At 37.9% G+C, this 19,082-nt stretch overlaps 1 protein-coding gene across 1 annotated transcript in view; it reads left to right on the forward strand.

Annotated features, from left to right (window-relative positions):
- Nucleotides 1-19,082, forward strand: part of lpcat1 (lysophosphatidylcholine acyltransferase 1) — a 73,469-nt gene that overhangs the window by 36,263 nt on the left and 18,124 nt on the right. Inside the window, exons 5-13 of the mRNA XM_016992948.2 lie at nucleotides 1,797-1,857; nucleotides 9,514-9,572; nucleotides 10,832-10,866; nucleotides 11,185-11,239; nucleotides 12,028-12,110; nucleotides 12,336-12,461; nucleotides 15,698-15,851; nucleotides 16,901-16,999; nucleotides 18,731-18,869. Coding sequence (XP_016848437.1) covers nucleotides 1,797-1,857; nucleotides 9,514-9,572; nucleotides 10,832-10,866; nucleotides 11,185-11,239; nucleotides 12,028-12,110; nucleotides 12,336-12,461; nucleotides 15,698-15,851; nucleotides 16,901-16,999; nucleotides 18,731-18,869 — 811 coding nt within the window. The remainder of the gene's footprint in view (nucleotides 1-1,796; nucleotides 1,858-9,513; nucleotides 9,573-10,831; nucleotides 10,867-11,184; nucleotides 11,240-12,027; nucleotides 12,111-12,335; nucleotides 12,462-15,697; nucleotides 15,852-16,900; nucleotides 17,000-18,730; nucleotides 18,870-19,082) is intronic.

The following is a 19,082-nucleotide window of genomic DNA, read 5'->3' on the forward strand; positions in this document are numbered from 1 at the left end:
AAATCTGACTGAACTGTTTGTAATTATAATGCAAATTACAGATAATACTCTGTTGTTTGTGTATGGAACATACTCGGATTGTTCCACTCCATTTCATTGTCATCTACAAAGTTCAGACTCAAGAGCCACACAATCTAGTTACAAAAAAATCACAAGAAAATCTCATAATGTTTTGAATATATTTACGATTTTGTGTTGGGTTCCATTCATAGGTATCCTGAGCCACATGTGACCTGCTGGCCAGGGGTTGAACAAGCCTAGTTTAATTTACTGTAGAGGTTTTTCAACATATGCAGTGTTCTATTTGCCATGGACAAAGAAGAGGGGCAGATTATGATTTATGATGATGATATTTTATATAATCATATATTGTTCCCAATCTGGAACTCATAGTTACTTACAAAACTTAATACAGATACAGCTAAAATGTACATTATACAAAAGGTAAAAATATAAGTAGACTACCATATTTCACCACGTAATAGATACATTGGGAAAAGGGGTGCAAATATTATGTGGTGGCGACTATTACACAGTGAAAAAATTGCAGCCAAGGGAAGTCCCATAGCTGCAAAGAGGGCAGGCACATGGGCAAGTGAGGCTTTGTAGCTCCAAGTGGACAGGCACGGGGGTGAGTGAATAAAACGTGCAATTGTTATGTGAGGAACAGCAAATTGTCAATTTTGCTATCCAAAAAATGGGAATGCGACTTGTATGCAGCCCCATGAAAGTGATGACAATTATGTGGGGAAATTATTCAATTAAGTTTTTAAGTAGGTGGAAACACAGTATTCAAAAGAACAAACATAAAGCCGCAGAACACATAAAGAGCCCTTTCTCCCTGAGCAATCAGCCCATAAAGACCTATCAAATAAAAAGTTATCCATTTGTCTACAAAAGAAAAGTAAGGAGGGTGCTAATCTTTACACCTTTCAAAAAGATTTTCCAGAATTTTGGAGCAGCCACTAAGAGGAACTTCTCTTATGTACCTTGAAGAGATCCTCTTACTCTTCGTCTAGTCTACTTTGTTATGTTCACCTTTGTAAAGAAAGGTAAAACAATGCTAGTTTTCTTCTTCCACTCCATTGCTCAGCACCAGTCTTTGCACAAAGCAATGTGTGTTAATTTAATACATGGATGGAAACCTTATTTCTTTTGATGGACTTTTGTGCTGCAGAACCTGAAGGTGATGACAGAGCTAGAATCAAAAGTAGCTGAAATTACCTGGACTGTATGCCTTGTGTTCACCCTCTGCCACCTGCATAAAATTAGACTTAAAGCCAGATGTCCTTCAGTCCATGTTTATATAACAGAATGACTGTCACCACTCCTTGCTGTCATTAATATTTACTTAACATTCACAAACACTAACAGTACATTCAGAAGCTTTAGAAGAGATGTGATTGTTATTCCAGATGACATGAAGTCTACACTGGATAATAAAGGATGTGAGGTGGTTGGTCCATGATTCCCTCACTCATGTGCCCATGGAGAGTGGAAAATCCTTTTATATTTCTGTCTTGCCGACTGAGAGGGCATATGGTTTCAAGAGTTTGAAACATGATAGTGCTTCAAAGATACCTGGGCCTCCTTCCACATATTCTTCCATAATGTTGTATTTTGTAGAATATCTTGGGGAATAACCTTGAGTTCTTGAGACTCTCACAAATGCTTTATTTAGTAGCATTTTGAGGTTACATCTAAAAGCTTACATTCTGACTTTTAAATACACTTCATGAGAAAGAAGCACAGGAAGTATAAAAATTTGTAATAGAAGTTTTGTTTCTGTTTCTAAGATAATGATATTCCCAGAAGGAACCTGCACTAATCGATCTTGTCTAATTACCTTCAAGCCTGGTATGTATTATGCACATCCTTCCTTTTCTGTGCAGTGTCTGTGTAACATTAGATTCCGAAACATGCTACTCATTGCTCCATGTTGCCAAAGGCCACTTTATTTGTCACAGCAAATGCATACCACTTTGTTTTTTCTTCTGAGTTGGCTATTATTTTTCTGTAAAAATTTGTATATCTGGAAATGTAAAAAACTCCAGCATTTGTGACCTATAAATTGCCAGGGCTTTCAGAAACTCAGATATTCTTAAAACATTGCATAAAGACGAGATCAGACTTTAGAATCAATCAATCAATCAATCAATCAATAAAAGGAATCTATATGTTGTAGTATGCAGATTGCCTCTTGTGTTTAGTTACCATCTTGTTTTTAATGTGTAAGTTGAAATATTGAGTATTTAAATTTTAGATGTGTTGTTTGAACAGTTAAAAAATCAAAAGTGCTGTTAATAATGTCTGGTTTCTTTTTAAAAAAGAAAATAATAATAAATGTAATGGCGAGTCTTATTTACTTCCCAAATCTGTCCTCAATGCTTTTGTCAGTTCCAACTACAGGAAAACGAATAAACCAGTAAAATTTGCAAAAGTTTTGACATACCATTTAACAATTGATTCTGTGGGTCTACTTTAGCTGGGACTACTAATAGTATCCAAGTTTTAGTATTTACTAAATACTAAAATAATTGAAATGCCATTCTGTCACTTCAATCTCTCTGTGTGTCTTGTATTCTGTCCTTACACTTGCTTACTGTCATCCAGTTAAGTTCAGTCACACTGGAAGTTTCTTAACCGTCTGTTATCAATGTAAGTGAGGGTGTGTTGGGAAAAAAGTTTGGCCTCAAATATTTAAAACCTTACTATGGCAACATAATCTTTTCTGAGTATTAATGACACTAGCTGAATTCTCTAAATGTATGGAATTTTAAAAATGTTTCCAAGCATGCACGAGAGCTTCCTAATGAAGAAGGAAGCTGGAACTCCTGTGCTTTTCGTAATATAATTTTGTAGGAGAAAGAGTATTCCATTGTTTTGTTTTGTTATAGAATCATAGAATCATAGAATAGTAGAGTTGGAAGAGACCACATGGGCCATCTAGTCCAACCCCCTGCTAAGAAGCAGGAAATCGCATTCAAAGCACCCCCGACAGATGGCCATCCAGCCTCTGCTTAAAAGCCTCCAAGGAAGGAGCCTCCACCACAGCCCCGGGGAGAGAGTTCCACTGTCGAACAGCTCTCACAGTGAGGAAGTTCTTCCTGATGTTCAGGTGGAATCTCCTTTCCTGTAGTTTGAAGCCATTGTTCCGTGTCCTAGTCTGCAGGGCAGCAGAAAACAAGCTTGCTCCCTCTTCCCTATGACTTCCCTTCACATATTTGTACATGGCTATCATGTCTCCTCTCAGCCTTCTCTTCTGCAGGCTAAACATGCCCAGCTCTTTAAGCCGCTCCTCATAGGGCTTGTTCTCCAGACCCTTAATCATTTTAGTCGCCCTCCTCTGGACACTTTCCAGCTTGTCAACATCTCCCTTCAACTGTGGTGCCCAAAATTGGACACAGTATTCCAGGTGTGGTCTGACCAAGGCAGAATAGAGGGGGAGCATAACTTCCCTGGATCTAGACGCTATTCCCCTATTGATGCAGGCCAGAATCCCATTGGCTTTTTTAGCAGCCGCATCACATTGTTGGCTCATGTTTAACTTGTTGTCCACGAGGACTCCAAGGTCTTTTTCGCACACACTGCTGTCAAGCCAGGCGTCCCCCATTCTGTATCTTTGATTTCCATTTTTTCTGCCGAAGTGAAGTATCTTGCATTTGTCCCTGTTGAACTTCATTTTGTTAGTTTTGGCCCATCTCTCTAGTCTGTCAAGATCGTTTTGAATTCTGCTCCTGTCTTCTGGAGTGTTAGCTATCCCTCCCAGTTTTGTGTCGTCTGCAAACTTGATGATCGTGCCTTCTAACCCTTCGTCTAAGTCGTTAATAAAGATGTTGAACAGAACCGGGCCCAGGACGGAGCCCTGCGGCACTCCACTTGTCACTTCTTTCCATGATGTTTTTGTTTTTTGCTGCAACTTTAAAGTTCTGAGATGTAATAGGTCATTATTTCCATACTTGGATGGTCCTCGTTTTATCATCCAATAAAATCAGTTAATGGATATGGAAATATTTGCCAAAGATTAAAACAGGTAATGTACCCACCAGTCTTCTGCAGATAACTAGGAGACCTGAGTACATCTACACTGACCAGTTAAGTTGGTGTGAAATTGGCAGAGAAGGAAATGGTTGATTATATAGGAAGTCCTGGAACTGGTTTGAAGCCTGGCTGGTGCTCATACATACTGCAGAGACTGGCCTCAACCAGGTTGCAGGATCCACAGCATCTGCAGCTTGGCAGCTGCAGAGAATGCAGAGTGTTGTTTTTTTTCCAATTCTCCCATCCATAATGCACACATGCAAATTGCTGGAGCATCTTGTCTCTTAATCACTCTTTTCATGCAATGTGGTTTACACTACATCACGTTGGTGCACATTAAGAACTCTATTTTGGAGTATTCCTCAACTTTTGTTGTCTTGGCTTAAAAACTTTAAAGTGTGCTGCAGCATGTGTTCATATAAACACCATGTTTTCAAGCTACCTTCAAACTGCCTTAAATGGTAGCTATCCCCAGATATGTCTGTCTGTTACTATGTTTTGCTAATCCTTAAAGTTTAGCCAATATGCTAGCCAATTCAAGCATCATAACTAAGAGAATGATAATCCTACCTTTTGCTTAGCTCTTTCAGAAGAGAGGTGGTAAAATAAATCTATTCTGCTATCCTTTTATATGGGTCTTGAACAGCATTGCAGGGTCCCTTTATAACCCGTACTTTATTTCCCTACATTGATGGGTTCTGCTGTCTACAAAAATTGTGTGTATGTGCCTACTGTATTTTATTTATTTATTTATTTATTTTATTTACATCATTTTTACCCTGCCCTTCTCACCCGTAGGGACTCAGAGCGGCTTAAAACAGTCGGCAAAATTCCATTGCCCCAAAACACATTCAATAAAACAACGACAAAATCAATAAACAATAAAACAGTACCAAGGTCAATTAAAACTATATTAAACTCTATTGAAACACGGATTATAAAGTGTTAAAATGCATATGTAGTTAGATTCGTCCACTGACACCTTTTGTGTACGTCTTGATTCAACCATATCATCTCAGATAATTTATTCCTTGAACGCTTGAGCACAGATGCCATTTTTTCAGTATATCCCAGGTTAATGTTAATTATTTCAGTATAATATAATCATGTAATTTATAATCACTTTAAATTATAGTATAAAATGATAGAAGATATATGTCACTTTGTAATACAGAGCAGTACTTCTCAAATTGTAATACAGAACAGCACTACTGTCTTTCCCTGGATGTTTTAAGAAAGGAAAGAAACAATTGTTATTAATGAGCACAAATATGGTACTGGTCCCTGGTGCACTAGAAAAAATGTAATTGCTCTTCACCCACATAAGATAGCCTGAGGAACATTGCTAGAGAAGATATGGTTTTTAAAAGTTAATTAATCTTTAAATTGTGCTATGCAGGACAGAATGCAGTAATCCAGTCTACATATTACTAAGGGATCTATTACATGGCTAGATCTGATCTCATCAGAAATGAACAAAGTAAAAGCAGTAGATAATTCTGTGTAAATGCAGTCCTGCTACAACCTCTAGAGGAGTGTTTGTTTGGGAGATAGCTGATGGAAGTTGATGGAATAGGTCCAAACCCATACTGCAGCCTTCATTGTAGTTCTGTTAGAAACCAAACTGAGTTTGATGAGTTAATGATCTAGCATGTAGTACTCTAAATTACTAGACAGACAGCTAGCTAAGTAGGTAGAAATCTTGCAAGGATCTCCTGATTCAGTTCAGAGCCCAGTCTGGCAATATGGATCCAGCTCTGATTGATTTGGAATCCATCTGATCTTAACCCACAGCTGAATCAAGATGTAGAAATCCAGATCACCAGCCCTGTTATTGACATACATTGAGAAACAAAACCAGCTATAACTTCTTCAATATTTTTCCTATATCTGCATGAAATGTGTGTATATCACTGACCTGACATTCAAGATGAATCCTGATAAAAGGAATTTATCAGGAGCTTTATGGAATTTTGTACTTGGAACATTTAGAGTTTTATTTTTCTTTTAAAAATCTACACATTTTAAAGATATATTATACAGTTGAGTGCCATACATGCTGCTTACATCCTGCCATAGTCTCACCTGTATCAAGAGCACATTCCTAGAACCACAAGAGTCCCCCAAACTTTAAAGTAGAAAAACTGTACCAAAGAAGTGCTAGTAAAAAACAAGAGCTAGGGTGGATGGAAGTAGTGCACTAAATATTTTTACAGTGGTCCTGTGCATTCCCCAGACCCCTCCTTACACCATTCTCTGGCTAGTCTTCTCACTTGGGAATAAGAAAGGGTGAAACTTGCCCTATGGATCTTTCTGCTTGGGTCCTGGTATTTTTCTGCTCTATTGTCAGCCTTACTGCTTCCCTGGGGCACTGTAGTTGTATAACTGCTGAAGATCATGCCTTATGATTAAGTTGTACTAGAGCCAGCATGATGTAGTTCAGGCCTGCACAACTTGGGCTGAAATGAAATAGGCCAGGGGTCCCCAAACTAAGGCCTGGGGGCCGGATCATTTACCTGGCCCCCGCCCTCAGTTTTATAATATAATATATTGTATATACATATAATATTGATAATAATATTATAATGTAATACAATATAACACTAATAATAATACCATATAATAATACTAATTATATATTCTATATTACATATAATATTACTAATAATATTACAGTATAGTGGTATAGTTCAATAAAGTAATATATAATGCTAATATTGTGCTATGCTAATAACATAATATATTGTATGTACATATAATTTGTAAGCCACTCTGAGCCCCCTTTGGGGTGAGAAGGGTGTGATACAAATGTAGTAAATAAATGCAGTAAATAAATAAATAATAAATAAATACATTTTAGACTTAGGCTCACCCAAAGTCTGAAATGACTTGAAGGCACACAACAACAACAACAACAACAACAACCCTAATTAACTTGACTATCTCATTGACCAGAAGCAGGAGCACACTTCCCATTGAATCCCTGATAAATGTATGTTGGTTAAAATTATTTTTATTTTTAAATATTGTATTGTTTTTTCATTGTTCTTGTTGTTTTTGCACTACAAATAAGACATGTGCAGTGTTCATCAGAATTTGTTTGTATTTTTTTTTTCAAACGATAATCTGGCCCCTCAACAGTCTGAAGGATTGTGGACCGGCCCTTGGCTTAAAAAGTTTGGGGACCCCTGAAATAGGCTAAGCTTCTTGGGGCTACAAACAGGTTTTTAGCACCTCAGTTTCTTTTCTTATTTCTTCCTTTCTTCTGTCCATTCTTCCTTCCTTTCTAGTTCCCTTTCTCCCTCCCTTCTCATCCTGTCTCCTTGAGCGTTCACCAGGCTTGCACTCTTGGGCCTGGCCTTCCCCTTCACAGGTCAGCCCTTCCTTTGCCTTCTGATCAGGCCAGTTCTGACCAGGAAGGCAGGCAGGAGAAGGACCAACCAGTAAGGGGAAGTCCAGCCCCCCCCCCCCATGGGCCACAGGGAAGCCCTTTGTGGGCTGCATGCAGCCCATGGGCTTTATGTTGTGTAAGCTTAGTGTTGCGGTTTCATCATTGGAGTGTGACTTTGGAGGACCAGGGTTCAATTCCCTATTCAGCCATGGAAACCTTGGGTAAGCCATACATACACTTCCATCCCAGAAAAACCTATGATAGGTTTATTTTAGAGTCACCAACAGAAAAAATGAGTTGAAAGCATGCAACAGCAACAAAGGTAATGGCAACAAGTGAATGGTTAAACTATCAGTAGTATGTTAACGTTGTATAAGCAAAATATATTATGCTCATCCATTAGGAATTAAATTAATTATAAAACAGAGTTTGCCTTGCTTCACAGTATGAACTAGATGTTCTCTGTATGTGTGTGTATATACTTGCTTTGTGAATAAAATTAATGCCTTGTTGGCAGACTCAATGAATGTAAAATTGCACACAAAGACAGATGGAAAGACTAGAGAGATGATTTTTTAAAAAAATCAACATGATTAAACAAATCAGACTGCATAATAATAGTTTGAGCTAATTGGGGCGGGGATACATTTTAGCATGTTCAACATACACACACATTATTACCTAAATTTACAAGAAGGATAGACAGAATCCTCTGAGTTAAACTAGATTACTCAGTTTAAAAAAGAGGCCACCTCAAAAGATTGTTAGCAACCTCCTAACTCTTTGACACACCTCTTTCATGAGCTTGTACTAACAGCTAACTCTAGTAAATTAATGAAACATTGTAGATAATAAGTGACTATAAAACGTGTTGACTTCATATAATTCCTTCCCACAAGCACTGTGATTGGAGAGTCCTGGTGAAATTGTTGCCCCAGAATTCATATTACAGATAAGAATGAACAAAAGGCAGCTTGCTTCTCTAAGACCATTGTAGTGTTTTCCTTGTATAGTCCTCTGGAGACACCCTTTCTTGGTTCCCTTTGTATTTTTTACTCCTGAACCTCCACATTGGTCTGAATATATTTTGGATTTTACCATTCTTCTCCAGAACTAAGTTAATAATATTTGAGCATAAAAATTGGCCCAATTTCATTTGGAATTAGCTGGAATCAGTTACACAGACCCAACTAAGTACATATGTGAGAGAAAGAGATGGAATTGGAATAGTAAACAAATGAAACTGTAGATGCAGAGATAAAGAAATATACAATTCAAAAATACTGTATTCTTTTAGGGGATATCCAAAGAATTGTTGATTTAGTTACTACCTAATCCTGTTTGTGAATGTGACCTTTTGTGGAGTGTGAGTTCAAACCACCACTATTATAGAGACTTCTAGAAAAGGCAGTTTCAAGTTGTTTCAATGTTAAATCAACAGTGAGCCTGAATTTCAGAAGCCTGACTTAATAATACTAGTCTCTGTCATTTTCTTTGTTGTTGAGACAAACAAAGAGAGTGAAAGAGGCCTAGACTTAGCTTCCTTGGTTTAACAGGTTTCACTAGTTCATGAGTAAACAACAGTGGTCTTCAATATCTGTGGGAAATGGCTTTGGAAAGAGATCTTCTGGGTTAAACAAAAATTCAGAAAAGCCTGTTTTACTGGAAAGTTTTACTGGAATGTTGAGAGGTTTGTATTCCAGCATGGAAAAAACAGACTTTTTTTTTTAAAGTATGTCATCTTGTAAATTGACTTGGGTATGGTCTTCAGATTTGACTATATTGTTATTTGTACATGTTTCTGTTTTCAGTGCTTAGGACTATGTGCGTGTCTGCATACTCTTTTAATGCAGATTTCTTTATGTCTCTGGTAGATGACCCTCAGGACACTGAAGGATAAATAAACTATTATATAAGTCTAAACACAAGGGCAACAGAATCATAGTTCACGCTGGATTTAATGCAGCTATGCTTACAGAGACTCAATGAAATTCTAGTGAGTCTGAATTTGTATGACTAAGCCCATCAAAAGTTTGTAAAAAGAAAGTGTTCTAATTATATGTGTTCCATGTGTCTTGTAGGAGCATTTATCCCTGGTGTGCCTGTCCAACCAGTGATTCTACGTTATCCAAACAAATTGGTAAGTTTTAAGTGTATCTTCCTAAAATGGATATCAATTTGGCAGAGAATATATTCTTTCTTTATTTCTCTTTATGTGTATCTAGCAAAGCAAAAGATACAACAAATTCCAAAATCCACAAAATAGCAATACCAACTGAAATACACAAAATCATAATGCAAACTTTCAAAATTCTATAAGCTTCTTCATCAGGCAGAGATTTAAAAAAATACAGGAGGAGAAGAAAAAAGTGACTATGTCAGAGTGAACCTCCTACATATTTTCTTAGTGGAGTTTCAAATTTATTACTGTACTTGATTTTGGTTCCTCTTTCCTAATTCCCCAATGACTAAAAAGGGAGTGGCCTCTGCATTGATAACCCTCTAGACAAAATTAGCTGACAAAAAAGCAACATCATAAGATAAAACGTAAAACCTAATATTATCAATTTCGCCCTCCATTTTTAACATCTTTGCCTGATAAAGAAGCCATTAGATCTTCAAAAGAATGCATAATGTATGCCATGCTTTTTTATTGGCCCAGGGAAGGTATTACTGTGTTGTGGATTTTTGAATGTATTGCTGCATTGCCAACAAAGTTTCCCCTGAATTTGGCTTAGTATCTTGGACTATAGGATATCTTTTCTTACATTCGTATTTTGAACCAACCTAGGAAGCAATGGATTCCATCCTGATTAGGGATATATCTGCCGAATGCACACTGTTATGGAAAGAACCTTTAAGTTTTTGAACAAATAAACACCAGGTTGTATGGTATGTCCTGTAACTCAAATGCTACTTTGCTGTCACTAGAGGGCACTAAGAATTTTTTAATCAGTGTTTCGTAAACAGAAATTGCTGGCTATAAGTTATGCATCCTTGTGACAAATACATTGAAAAAGGAATAGTAGAGATATGGACTTTTAAGTCGATATATGCATTGGTGTGTATGTGTGCATATATTTTTATGTGTGTGTATACATATACACAAAGCTAGCATGGTGTAGTGGTTTGAGCATTGCACTGTGCCTCTGGAAACCAGGGTTCAAATCCCTGCTCAGCGATGAAAATTAACTGGGCAACCTTGGCCAAGTGATAATCTTGGCTTGAAAGAGAAGCAAAGACCCCTCTGATCAAACTTTACCAAGAAAAACCCTTGTTAGGTTCACCTTAAGGTCATCTTCAGTCATAATGATTTGAACAACAGAAACCCACACAATGCTAATTAGAAGAATCTGTTAGCCAGCTGATTATAGTGGAATGTATTTCTTTTATACATAGGATACAATTACATGGACGTGGCAAGGTCCAGGAGCGTAAGTCTTCCTATACTACTTCACCAATTTGTTTATTGTTTAGAGCATTATGTTTTCCTACTCACTACCTCACTTTAAGCTATACTTCTTCAATTTTTAACTGGTGGCTGTAGTGTATTTAAAGAGCAATATGCAAAATAATAACTTATAAATGACAGAACCTATGCTTAGCCAATTGGTTATGTAATGAGCAAGGCATATTCATACATAGAATAGCTTTTTAAAAGAAAATGGCGTACATTCTAATTATAGTTGCAGAATGGATAATAACCTATGAACCTATAAATGAAAAAAACTTGTTTCTGTTTTCCCTTCAAGGCTGAAAATTTTGTGGCTTACTTTATGCCAGTTTCATAATTTTGTGGAAATAGAGGTTAGTATTCCCTGAATATTGACTTAGGATAATATTTAAAAAAAAAAAAATTGTTATAATGCTATAATGGAAAAAGCCTACAAAATAAATATAAATATTAAAGTATAGAATTTTCCCTCTCCCTTTACAATAGCAAACTCCCTACCATTTTCCAACCCGTGTGGTTTTTCTTCAGTTACACTTCTGAACATGGAAGTGTTGAAGTGTTCACATCATTATATAAATGGAAATCTGCATAGGTGAAGAAGTAAAGAACAGTAAAACCATAATGATCAGAAAAATCTAATATCCTTTGTTGTTCATTGTGCTATAGACCACATGGAGTGAGTACCTCTGAGTGTTACACATTATTTATCTGCAGTGCTCTAAAGAGGAAAATGGCATATTCACTGCATTTTGTTGGCCGCCCCAATCCCCTTCGGGGAGATGGTGGTGGGATAGAAATAAAATTATTATTATTATTATTATTATTATTATTATTATTATTATTATTATTATATTTGAGTGGTGGAAAAAATAAAACAATGAAGAAAAAGAACATACTGATTAGCACTAACATAATAATTTAGTCACTTTAAAAAACCTAACATGTTTTGTAAGATAATGACTTAATCTTGAAAAACCTTGCCAATGCTTCTTATGTTGTTACAGCTACAGAGTGGTGCAGTGGTCTTTGTTTTCTGCTCTTTACTTTCTGTCCCTGTTACCGTAAAAGCAACATAATTAGTGTATGGTTGCACATGATTATGATATTGTTTTGAAACTTCACACAATTTTTCTGCTCACAGTTTTTGCCTGTGTATATACCTTCTGAAGAAGAAAGGAAGAATCCATCTTTGTATGCAAATAACGTCAGACGTATAATGGCAAAGTAAGTGACCTTCCCTTTCTGATAGCATAGGGTCACATCTGCTTATTCTGATGCAGTACTGACTTTGCTTATATAATCTCACTGCATGAAAATTAATGAGATTAAATTTTATAAAGAAAATATTGCCTTTTGGAAAGTGAAGATTTGTAAGATAGTGAAATAGAAGGAGTAGTCCATTTCTTGTCAGCATAATTTATAATTGTGTACATATTTTCTTCACTATAGGGCACTTGGAGTTTCAGTCACAGACTATACTTTTGAAGACTGCCAGCTGGCTTTGGCTGAAGGACAACTCCGCCTCCCTTCAAATACTTGTCTATTAGAATTTGCAAAACTTGTAAGAAGTCTTGGGTAAGTAGATCTATTGGTGTGCAAAACCATATATTTGAATAATTAAATTCTGTAACCGTGGACTGCTTAAAAAACCCTAATAAATGTGTAAATAAATGTTCCCTAGAAGCCAAGATAACTAAACTGACACTGCCCTCAGTACTGGGTTTACAACAAATGACACCCTGTGCTAATTAAGTTATGTGCCCCCTTCCTCGGGCCCTAAAGGAGGCCAGCCCAGTAGGCCTACACTACCTTCTTTGTGGCACACTCCCATAGACTATCAACTCTATCATTATGTCTGGAATCACTCTTAAAAAGAATACCTTCAAATTTAGAATTGCACCACATAAGCAAAATCCATTGTATTAAAAAAATGTCAGGAAGATTCCTTTCCCCCCACCCCCCACCCCGCCTCACCGGCCAATGGGGCCCTGTGCTTAAGCACACCTAATCACAATGGTTAATCCGGCACTGACTGTCCTACTTTAGACATAACATAGGAAATGACTCTCTAGAAAAGGGAATAATGCTTGTTAAGGTAGTCAAAAGAGGAAGACTCCAATCTATATGGATAGATCCAATCAAGCAAACCATTGTCTGAATCTGCAAGACCTAAACACGGCTGTTGATGATAGAGTGGCTTGGAGGTTTTTAATGCTTAGAGTTGCCATAGGTAAGAAGCCAACCTGACAACAATTAACAACAAAAATGATATAGTTCGGTTTAACGGTGTTTAGAGCAGTAATTCCCAAAGTGGGTGCTACCGCCCCCTGGTGGGCGCTGCAGTGATCCAGGGGGCGGTGATGGCACCTATTAGGACATGGGGGCAGGGGCTGGGCGGGGCCTCTTCCCAAGTGCTGGAGCACCTGAGTCGCCTGTTTGGACACAGGGGGCGGAGCTAGAGGAGTGGGTGTGTCTTCTTCCCAATTGTCCGAGACAGGGCTGAGAATCTATACCTCTCCAGAGGCACTTGTTGGGTCACAGGGTGGAGCTAGGGAAGGGGGCGTGGCCTCCTTCCAAGAGCCCGAGACAAGGCTGAGCCTCTGTATACCTCCCCTGAGGTGCTTCTTAGAACACGGAGGTGGGGTATAGAGGTTCAGCCCTGTCAGGCACTTGGGAAGAGGCCCTGTCCCCTCCTCTAGCCCTGCCCCGCCACAGGACAGGGATAGAAGCTCAGCCCTGCCTCAGAGCTCGTAACCCCACCCATCCCAGTCCTGGCTGCCCATTTGTGACCCCGCCCACCTCCCCCTCCCAGCCCTGCATCTTGGACTAGGGGAGAGGCTCAGCCCCGCACACCACTCTAAGCCATGCCCCCATTTCTAGGGGGCTCTGAGTAATTTTTTTTCTGGAAAGGGGGCGGTAGGCCTAATAAGTTTGGGAACCACTGGTTTAGAGTATGAGACAGAAGTTAACATTGTTGTTGTAAAACCCGTCTTAAACTCAAGGCCCACTGACCGAATCTGGCCTGCTATTTCATTATACGAATGTGGCCCATCAGATGGACTGCAATTTCTGTATTCCTCATCAGTAGACATCATGACTGGAGCTGATGGTAGTTGTGATAAAGTAGCATCTGGAGGCTGAAGTTTGTTCTGTTTAGTTAGGAAAGGGGGATTTGAATGTGGATATTACTCTTGACTCTAAAAGTCATTTAACCTTTCCTTAATCTCAGAACCACAAGTGCTATTGGGTTATAATTCCCATTATCCCCCATACACATGGCTGATAATCAAAAGTGATGGGAGCTGTTGTTCAATACATTTGGAAACCCAAATTGAGTAAAAACCAAAGATTACCAACTGTTATGTAAAATAAAATCTAGTTGTCTTGCTGCATCCATGGACTCTCCATTCATGTATCCAACAGCCCTTTGAAAGCAACCATAAGGCTGATGGGGCCTTCAGTGAAAATGAGTTTGACACCCCTGTTGTAAACGAATGTCCGTGTTTTATGTTGCCTAAAACAAGGTGCAATGTATTGCAGAAATGAACCAGAACTAAAATTGTTTGAAAAACTAAATAATTTCAAAGGTTGATATTGTTAGATATTACAATTGGCCTATTGCCACTTTTCTTCAGCTGAGTCTTCATCAGTTTCAGTTGGCAGCAGGTCTTATAACCAGGAAAATCATAATTTCCCTAGGGCAGAGTTTCTTAAGCTGCTCCTCCAGACGTTTTAGACTTCAGCTCCCACAATTCCTAACAGCTGGTAAGATGGCTGGGATTTCTCGGAGCTGAAGTCCAAAACACCTGGAGGAGCACAGTTTGAGAAACTTTGCTGTGGGATAATACTTGCTTTCCGCACATTAGATGAAAGGTTCAACATTACTTAAATCTGTTTATAATTCTTAAAACTATTGGCTTACTGAAAGAGAAGGAACATGTGCTTTATTGGAGCTGGGTTGTTTTTTTGTAAATTTGGAATATTGCATTGAAGTTCATTTTCGTAAAAGAAGTTTTATCAGAATGCCTTTTGGTGGATTAGAGGCATTTGGTCCAAAAAAAGTAATCTTTCCAGGTTCTGGCCCTCTTTCTTATAGTCAGACTATATAGTGTTCCCTCACTTATCGCGGGGTTTACGTTCTAGGACCACTTGCAATAAGGGAAAATCCGCAAAGTAAAGACACTGTATTTGTGTTGTTTACAATCTCACTGGCAAATAGTGTCTCCGTCCCCTCCTCGCCTCTCAAGCACACGCATGCGCGCTTGAGGCAAAAACAAAACTGCTTCAGCCTCCTTTTCTCTCCCTTTGGCTTTTCCTTCTCCTTAGGAAGGAAGTAGAAAAGGGGATTTATAATATTATTTTATGATTTATAATATTATTTTATTATTTATACTATTATTTTAGTATTTATTTAAAAAAAACCCGCAAAACAGCGAATCCACAAAAAGCAAAGTAGTGGGGGAACACTGTACACCCAATAAACTGCATTATGCACAGTTTCTGAGATTTTCTGCAAGTGTGAGGATGCATATTTGAATGATCCACCACTGGAGGAGAAAATGTCAAATATGAACATGTAGGGAGCAATATTCCAGACTTAAGGGAAGCTACTTAAGGGAAACCCTAACTGGACTTATCGTCAGGGGAAAACCTTTACCCTACTTAAGGGAAACTATTACCTAGTTTGAAATCCAAACGACTCATTACATTCAGTTTTTCGCAAAAAACAGAGAACAGTTGGTATTTTCTTTTTTTAAAAAATTAATCACAGAAGCCATCATATCTTCATTGTTTTGCTTTTTTGTTTTTAGATTAAAGCCAGAGAAACTTGAAAAGGAACTTGATGTCTACTCAGGAAGTGCCAAGAGAATGAAAGGCAAAAGGATCAGTATTAAGAAATTTGCTGAATACTTGGAAGTCCCAGTTTCAGATACATTAAAAAATATGTTTGCACTTTTTGATGAGGTAAGCAATGCATTAATTTTAGAATTGTTAAATAAATTTTTTATTATTTGAATTAAACCCTAAATTGGTACTACTTAAAAAGCAGTTGCTGGAGTTGGGATAGTCTGTGAGCCATTGGTTGCCAGTCAAGTTTTTAGGACAGAACGAAGCAGTTGTAGGCACAAATATGGCACCAGTCCTTGTAATTTGGCTGTTCCAGTTGTAATATAGAAAGCATCAATCTACATTGTCAACAATTGTCTTTTAAAACATGAGTATTGAATGGAAAGATACAGCGCACATACCTTTGATCTGTTGTGAGATGTATGGTGTTGAATTATGCATTTTATTGGCTGCTCTTCACTGTCTGTACCATAGAGAAATAAAGGAAAAGGGCTCTAATGCTTGGAAGACATTTATAGAATGCAAATTCTAAATGTATACACTCAGCAAAAAAATAGCATCTGCCATCACACTGGATTTCCTTTCTCTTCCCCCATGAAATCTGGATGACCTTTCAGAGCAGATTTTAATAATGTGTGGGAGGTTGCAATAGGGAGAAGCGGATAGTAAATTTCAGGTCAGACGTATGTTTTACTGTTATGGAATTCTTTCCTATGGTATTGTCATTCACATTTTTATGTCAGATTTTATGTGATATGTCTCCACAGTGAATAACCACGAAGTAGGGGAATCTGACATTAGAAAATATATTGCAAAATGGTTATGTAAAGACTTTTGAAAGATGCTCTTATACCTAGAGTACCAAAAAGTCTCAGAAATGCATACAGTATAACTGTATGCAATTAAAACTTCTGGAAATCCAGTTCTGCAAAATAACTAAGACTTACATGAGACTATGAGAGTTCAGAAATATGTAATTGCCCCTACTAAATGAAAAACTGGTAGATATGTAATCTTAACAATAGCCTTTGGAAATTTGGGTTTGCACATCTTTCTGGAGAAGCCTTCCTGTGCTCTTTTTATACATGCACTTGAAAGGTTTCTTTTTCTTTCAGAGTTACTTTTTCTGAAATTGGTAATGTAATTTTGATTTGTTCGCTTTGTAGAAAGAAGATGGTCTGATTGACTTACGAGAATATGTAATAGCGTTGTCAGTAGTTTGTAGGCCATCTAAAACCCTTCAAACAATACAGTTGGCTTTTAAGGCAAGTAATTTTATTTAAATACTAGCTTGGGTACCTGGGTTATTTGAAAAAGTCAATTTTTTAATTGTACAAAAAGCATAAGTTTGTAGATTAACTACAATTGACATAATGCCAGGTGAGAAATTCCATCAGTACTCAAAGTTTGTTATGTTGGGCAGGTTTGCTCTAGATGCATCATCGGTGGGGTTCAGTGTGCTCTCTAGCTGTAGGATAAACTATAACTGCCACTATGGTGAGTCAGTCCCCTCAAACTCCTCCAGTAGGTTGAGTTAGTCATGGGGCTGCTGTATGGTCCACGTCATCATCAGTGTAGGTCAGTTTCTCTGGTTGTGGGTAAAGTTCACTTCCCCCCAAACCCTCCAGTAATCAAATTTTGACATATCAGATATGTGTGCCAAGTTTGGTCCAGATGCATCAGTGATTGGGTTCACAGATGTAAGACTTCCCCAAATCAAGGTGAATTTTCCCCAAAGACCTCCAGTATTGTTTGCTGGTTTGGTCCAATTCTATCTTTGGTGGAGTTCAGAGTGCTCCTTGATTGCAGGTGAACTATAAATTCCAGTACTTACAACTCCAAAATGCCCAGGCCAATTCCCCTCAAAACCCACCAGTATTCAAATGTGGGCATATCATGTATGCATGCCAAGTTTGGTCCAGATCCATCATTATTTTGGTTTTGGATGTAGGCTATAAAACCCTGCAAAGACCTCCAGCATTTTTTGGTCATGGGGGTTCTGTGTGCCAAGTTAGTTTCACTTCCATCGTTGATGGAGTTCAGAGTGCTCTTAGATTGCAGGTGAACTATACATCCCAGTACCTACAACTCCTATAAATCATGGTGAATTCTCCCCAAACCTCTCTAGTATGTTCAGTTGTTGACCAATTCCTCTGTTTGCTGTGTGCCATAGAAAATAACAGGAAAGGGTTATGGGAGAGGCAGTGGGCAGGATCATGCAAATTCCACACTAATGGAGAGAGTAAGAAGCACTGGGATGTCTGGTGGAGGAAAAACAGAAATCCTAGGATGAAATTGTCCCCATATGAAAGCCTTTACTTGGGTGGTGGGCAGTATGGTGTTTGAGGAGGACATTGGCAGGGCTCTTGGACATGTTCATGGCACTCTCTATAACCTGCAGTGTCATTGGAGGGAGAGCCATTGGTGTCTCTTGAGTAGTGGGAGCTATAGTTATTTCGGAAGTGGGAGCTTATCTCTGTAAGTGGGACACCCCAGCCACACACATACATATTTTCATTTTTATTATGTGTATAAATAATTAAGCAATTATCCATAGGAATATTGACAGTAATTTTTAAACTGGAATTTACTATTTTCATTGGCATTTATATCTGTATTAAGTATATGCTTTTCTTTCTCATCACCTTTGAATGCAACTTGTAGTGAAAATACAGTTAATAAATGGTATTAATAGATCTGATAATCCACTATCAAATAATAGAGTAATTTACAAAACTTAAACATTCTAAAGTGGAGAGGGAAGTGGCATACATCAGCACAGCTATTATCATGGAAGCACAAGGTTTATTTGTCAGGAAGAAAAATATTCCACTGGGCTTGGGTCAGGAAAAGCAATGTGCTATTGGAGAGCAGAATCGCATATTGATTTGGAGAAACCTTTAGCCCTACATCTTACCTTAGTAACAAAACTAGTTTAAATATGTTGCTTTGCGAGAAAAACAAATAATATATTTACTATTTTTTTCTTTTAACAGATGTATCAATCAGATTATGGCACTATAACAGAAGATGACTTAACTTGCATTTTAAAAACCGCAATGGGTGTTGCAGACCTTAATGTAGCAAACCTTTTCAGAGCTATAGATGTTGAAGGAAGGGGGAAAGTTACGTATGGTGAGTGCAGATTGATTTTTACATCCATAGACAATGAAGAACATTTGTATGGGACTGAGGGTTATGAATATTTGCACCAGGGCTTTGAATTCAGTGCTGCTCTAAATATGGTCAAAACTGGATTCAATCCAGATTATGTAATAACTTTATTACTCAAGAGATTTTAAAAATCGTACGTCTCCCTCACAAAAAAGACAGTGTCTATTGAAAATT

This window comes from Anolis carolinensis, chromosome 4 (genome assembly GCF_035594765.1).
Source record: "Anolis carolinensis isolate JA03-04 chromosome 4, rAnoCar3.1.pri, whole genome shotgun sequence".
In the NCBI taxonomy this organism is placed as follows: Eukaryota; Metazoa; Chordata; class Lepidosauria; order Squamata; family Dactyloidae; genus Anolis; species Anolis carolinensis.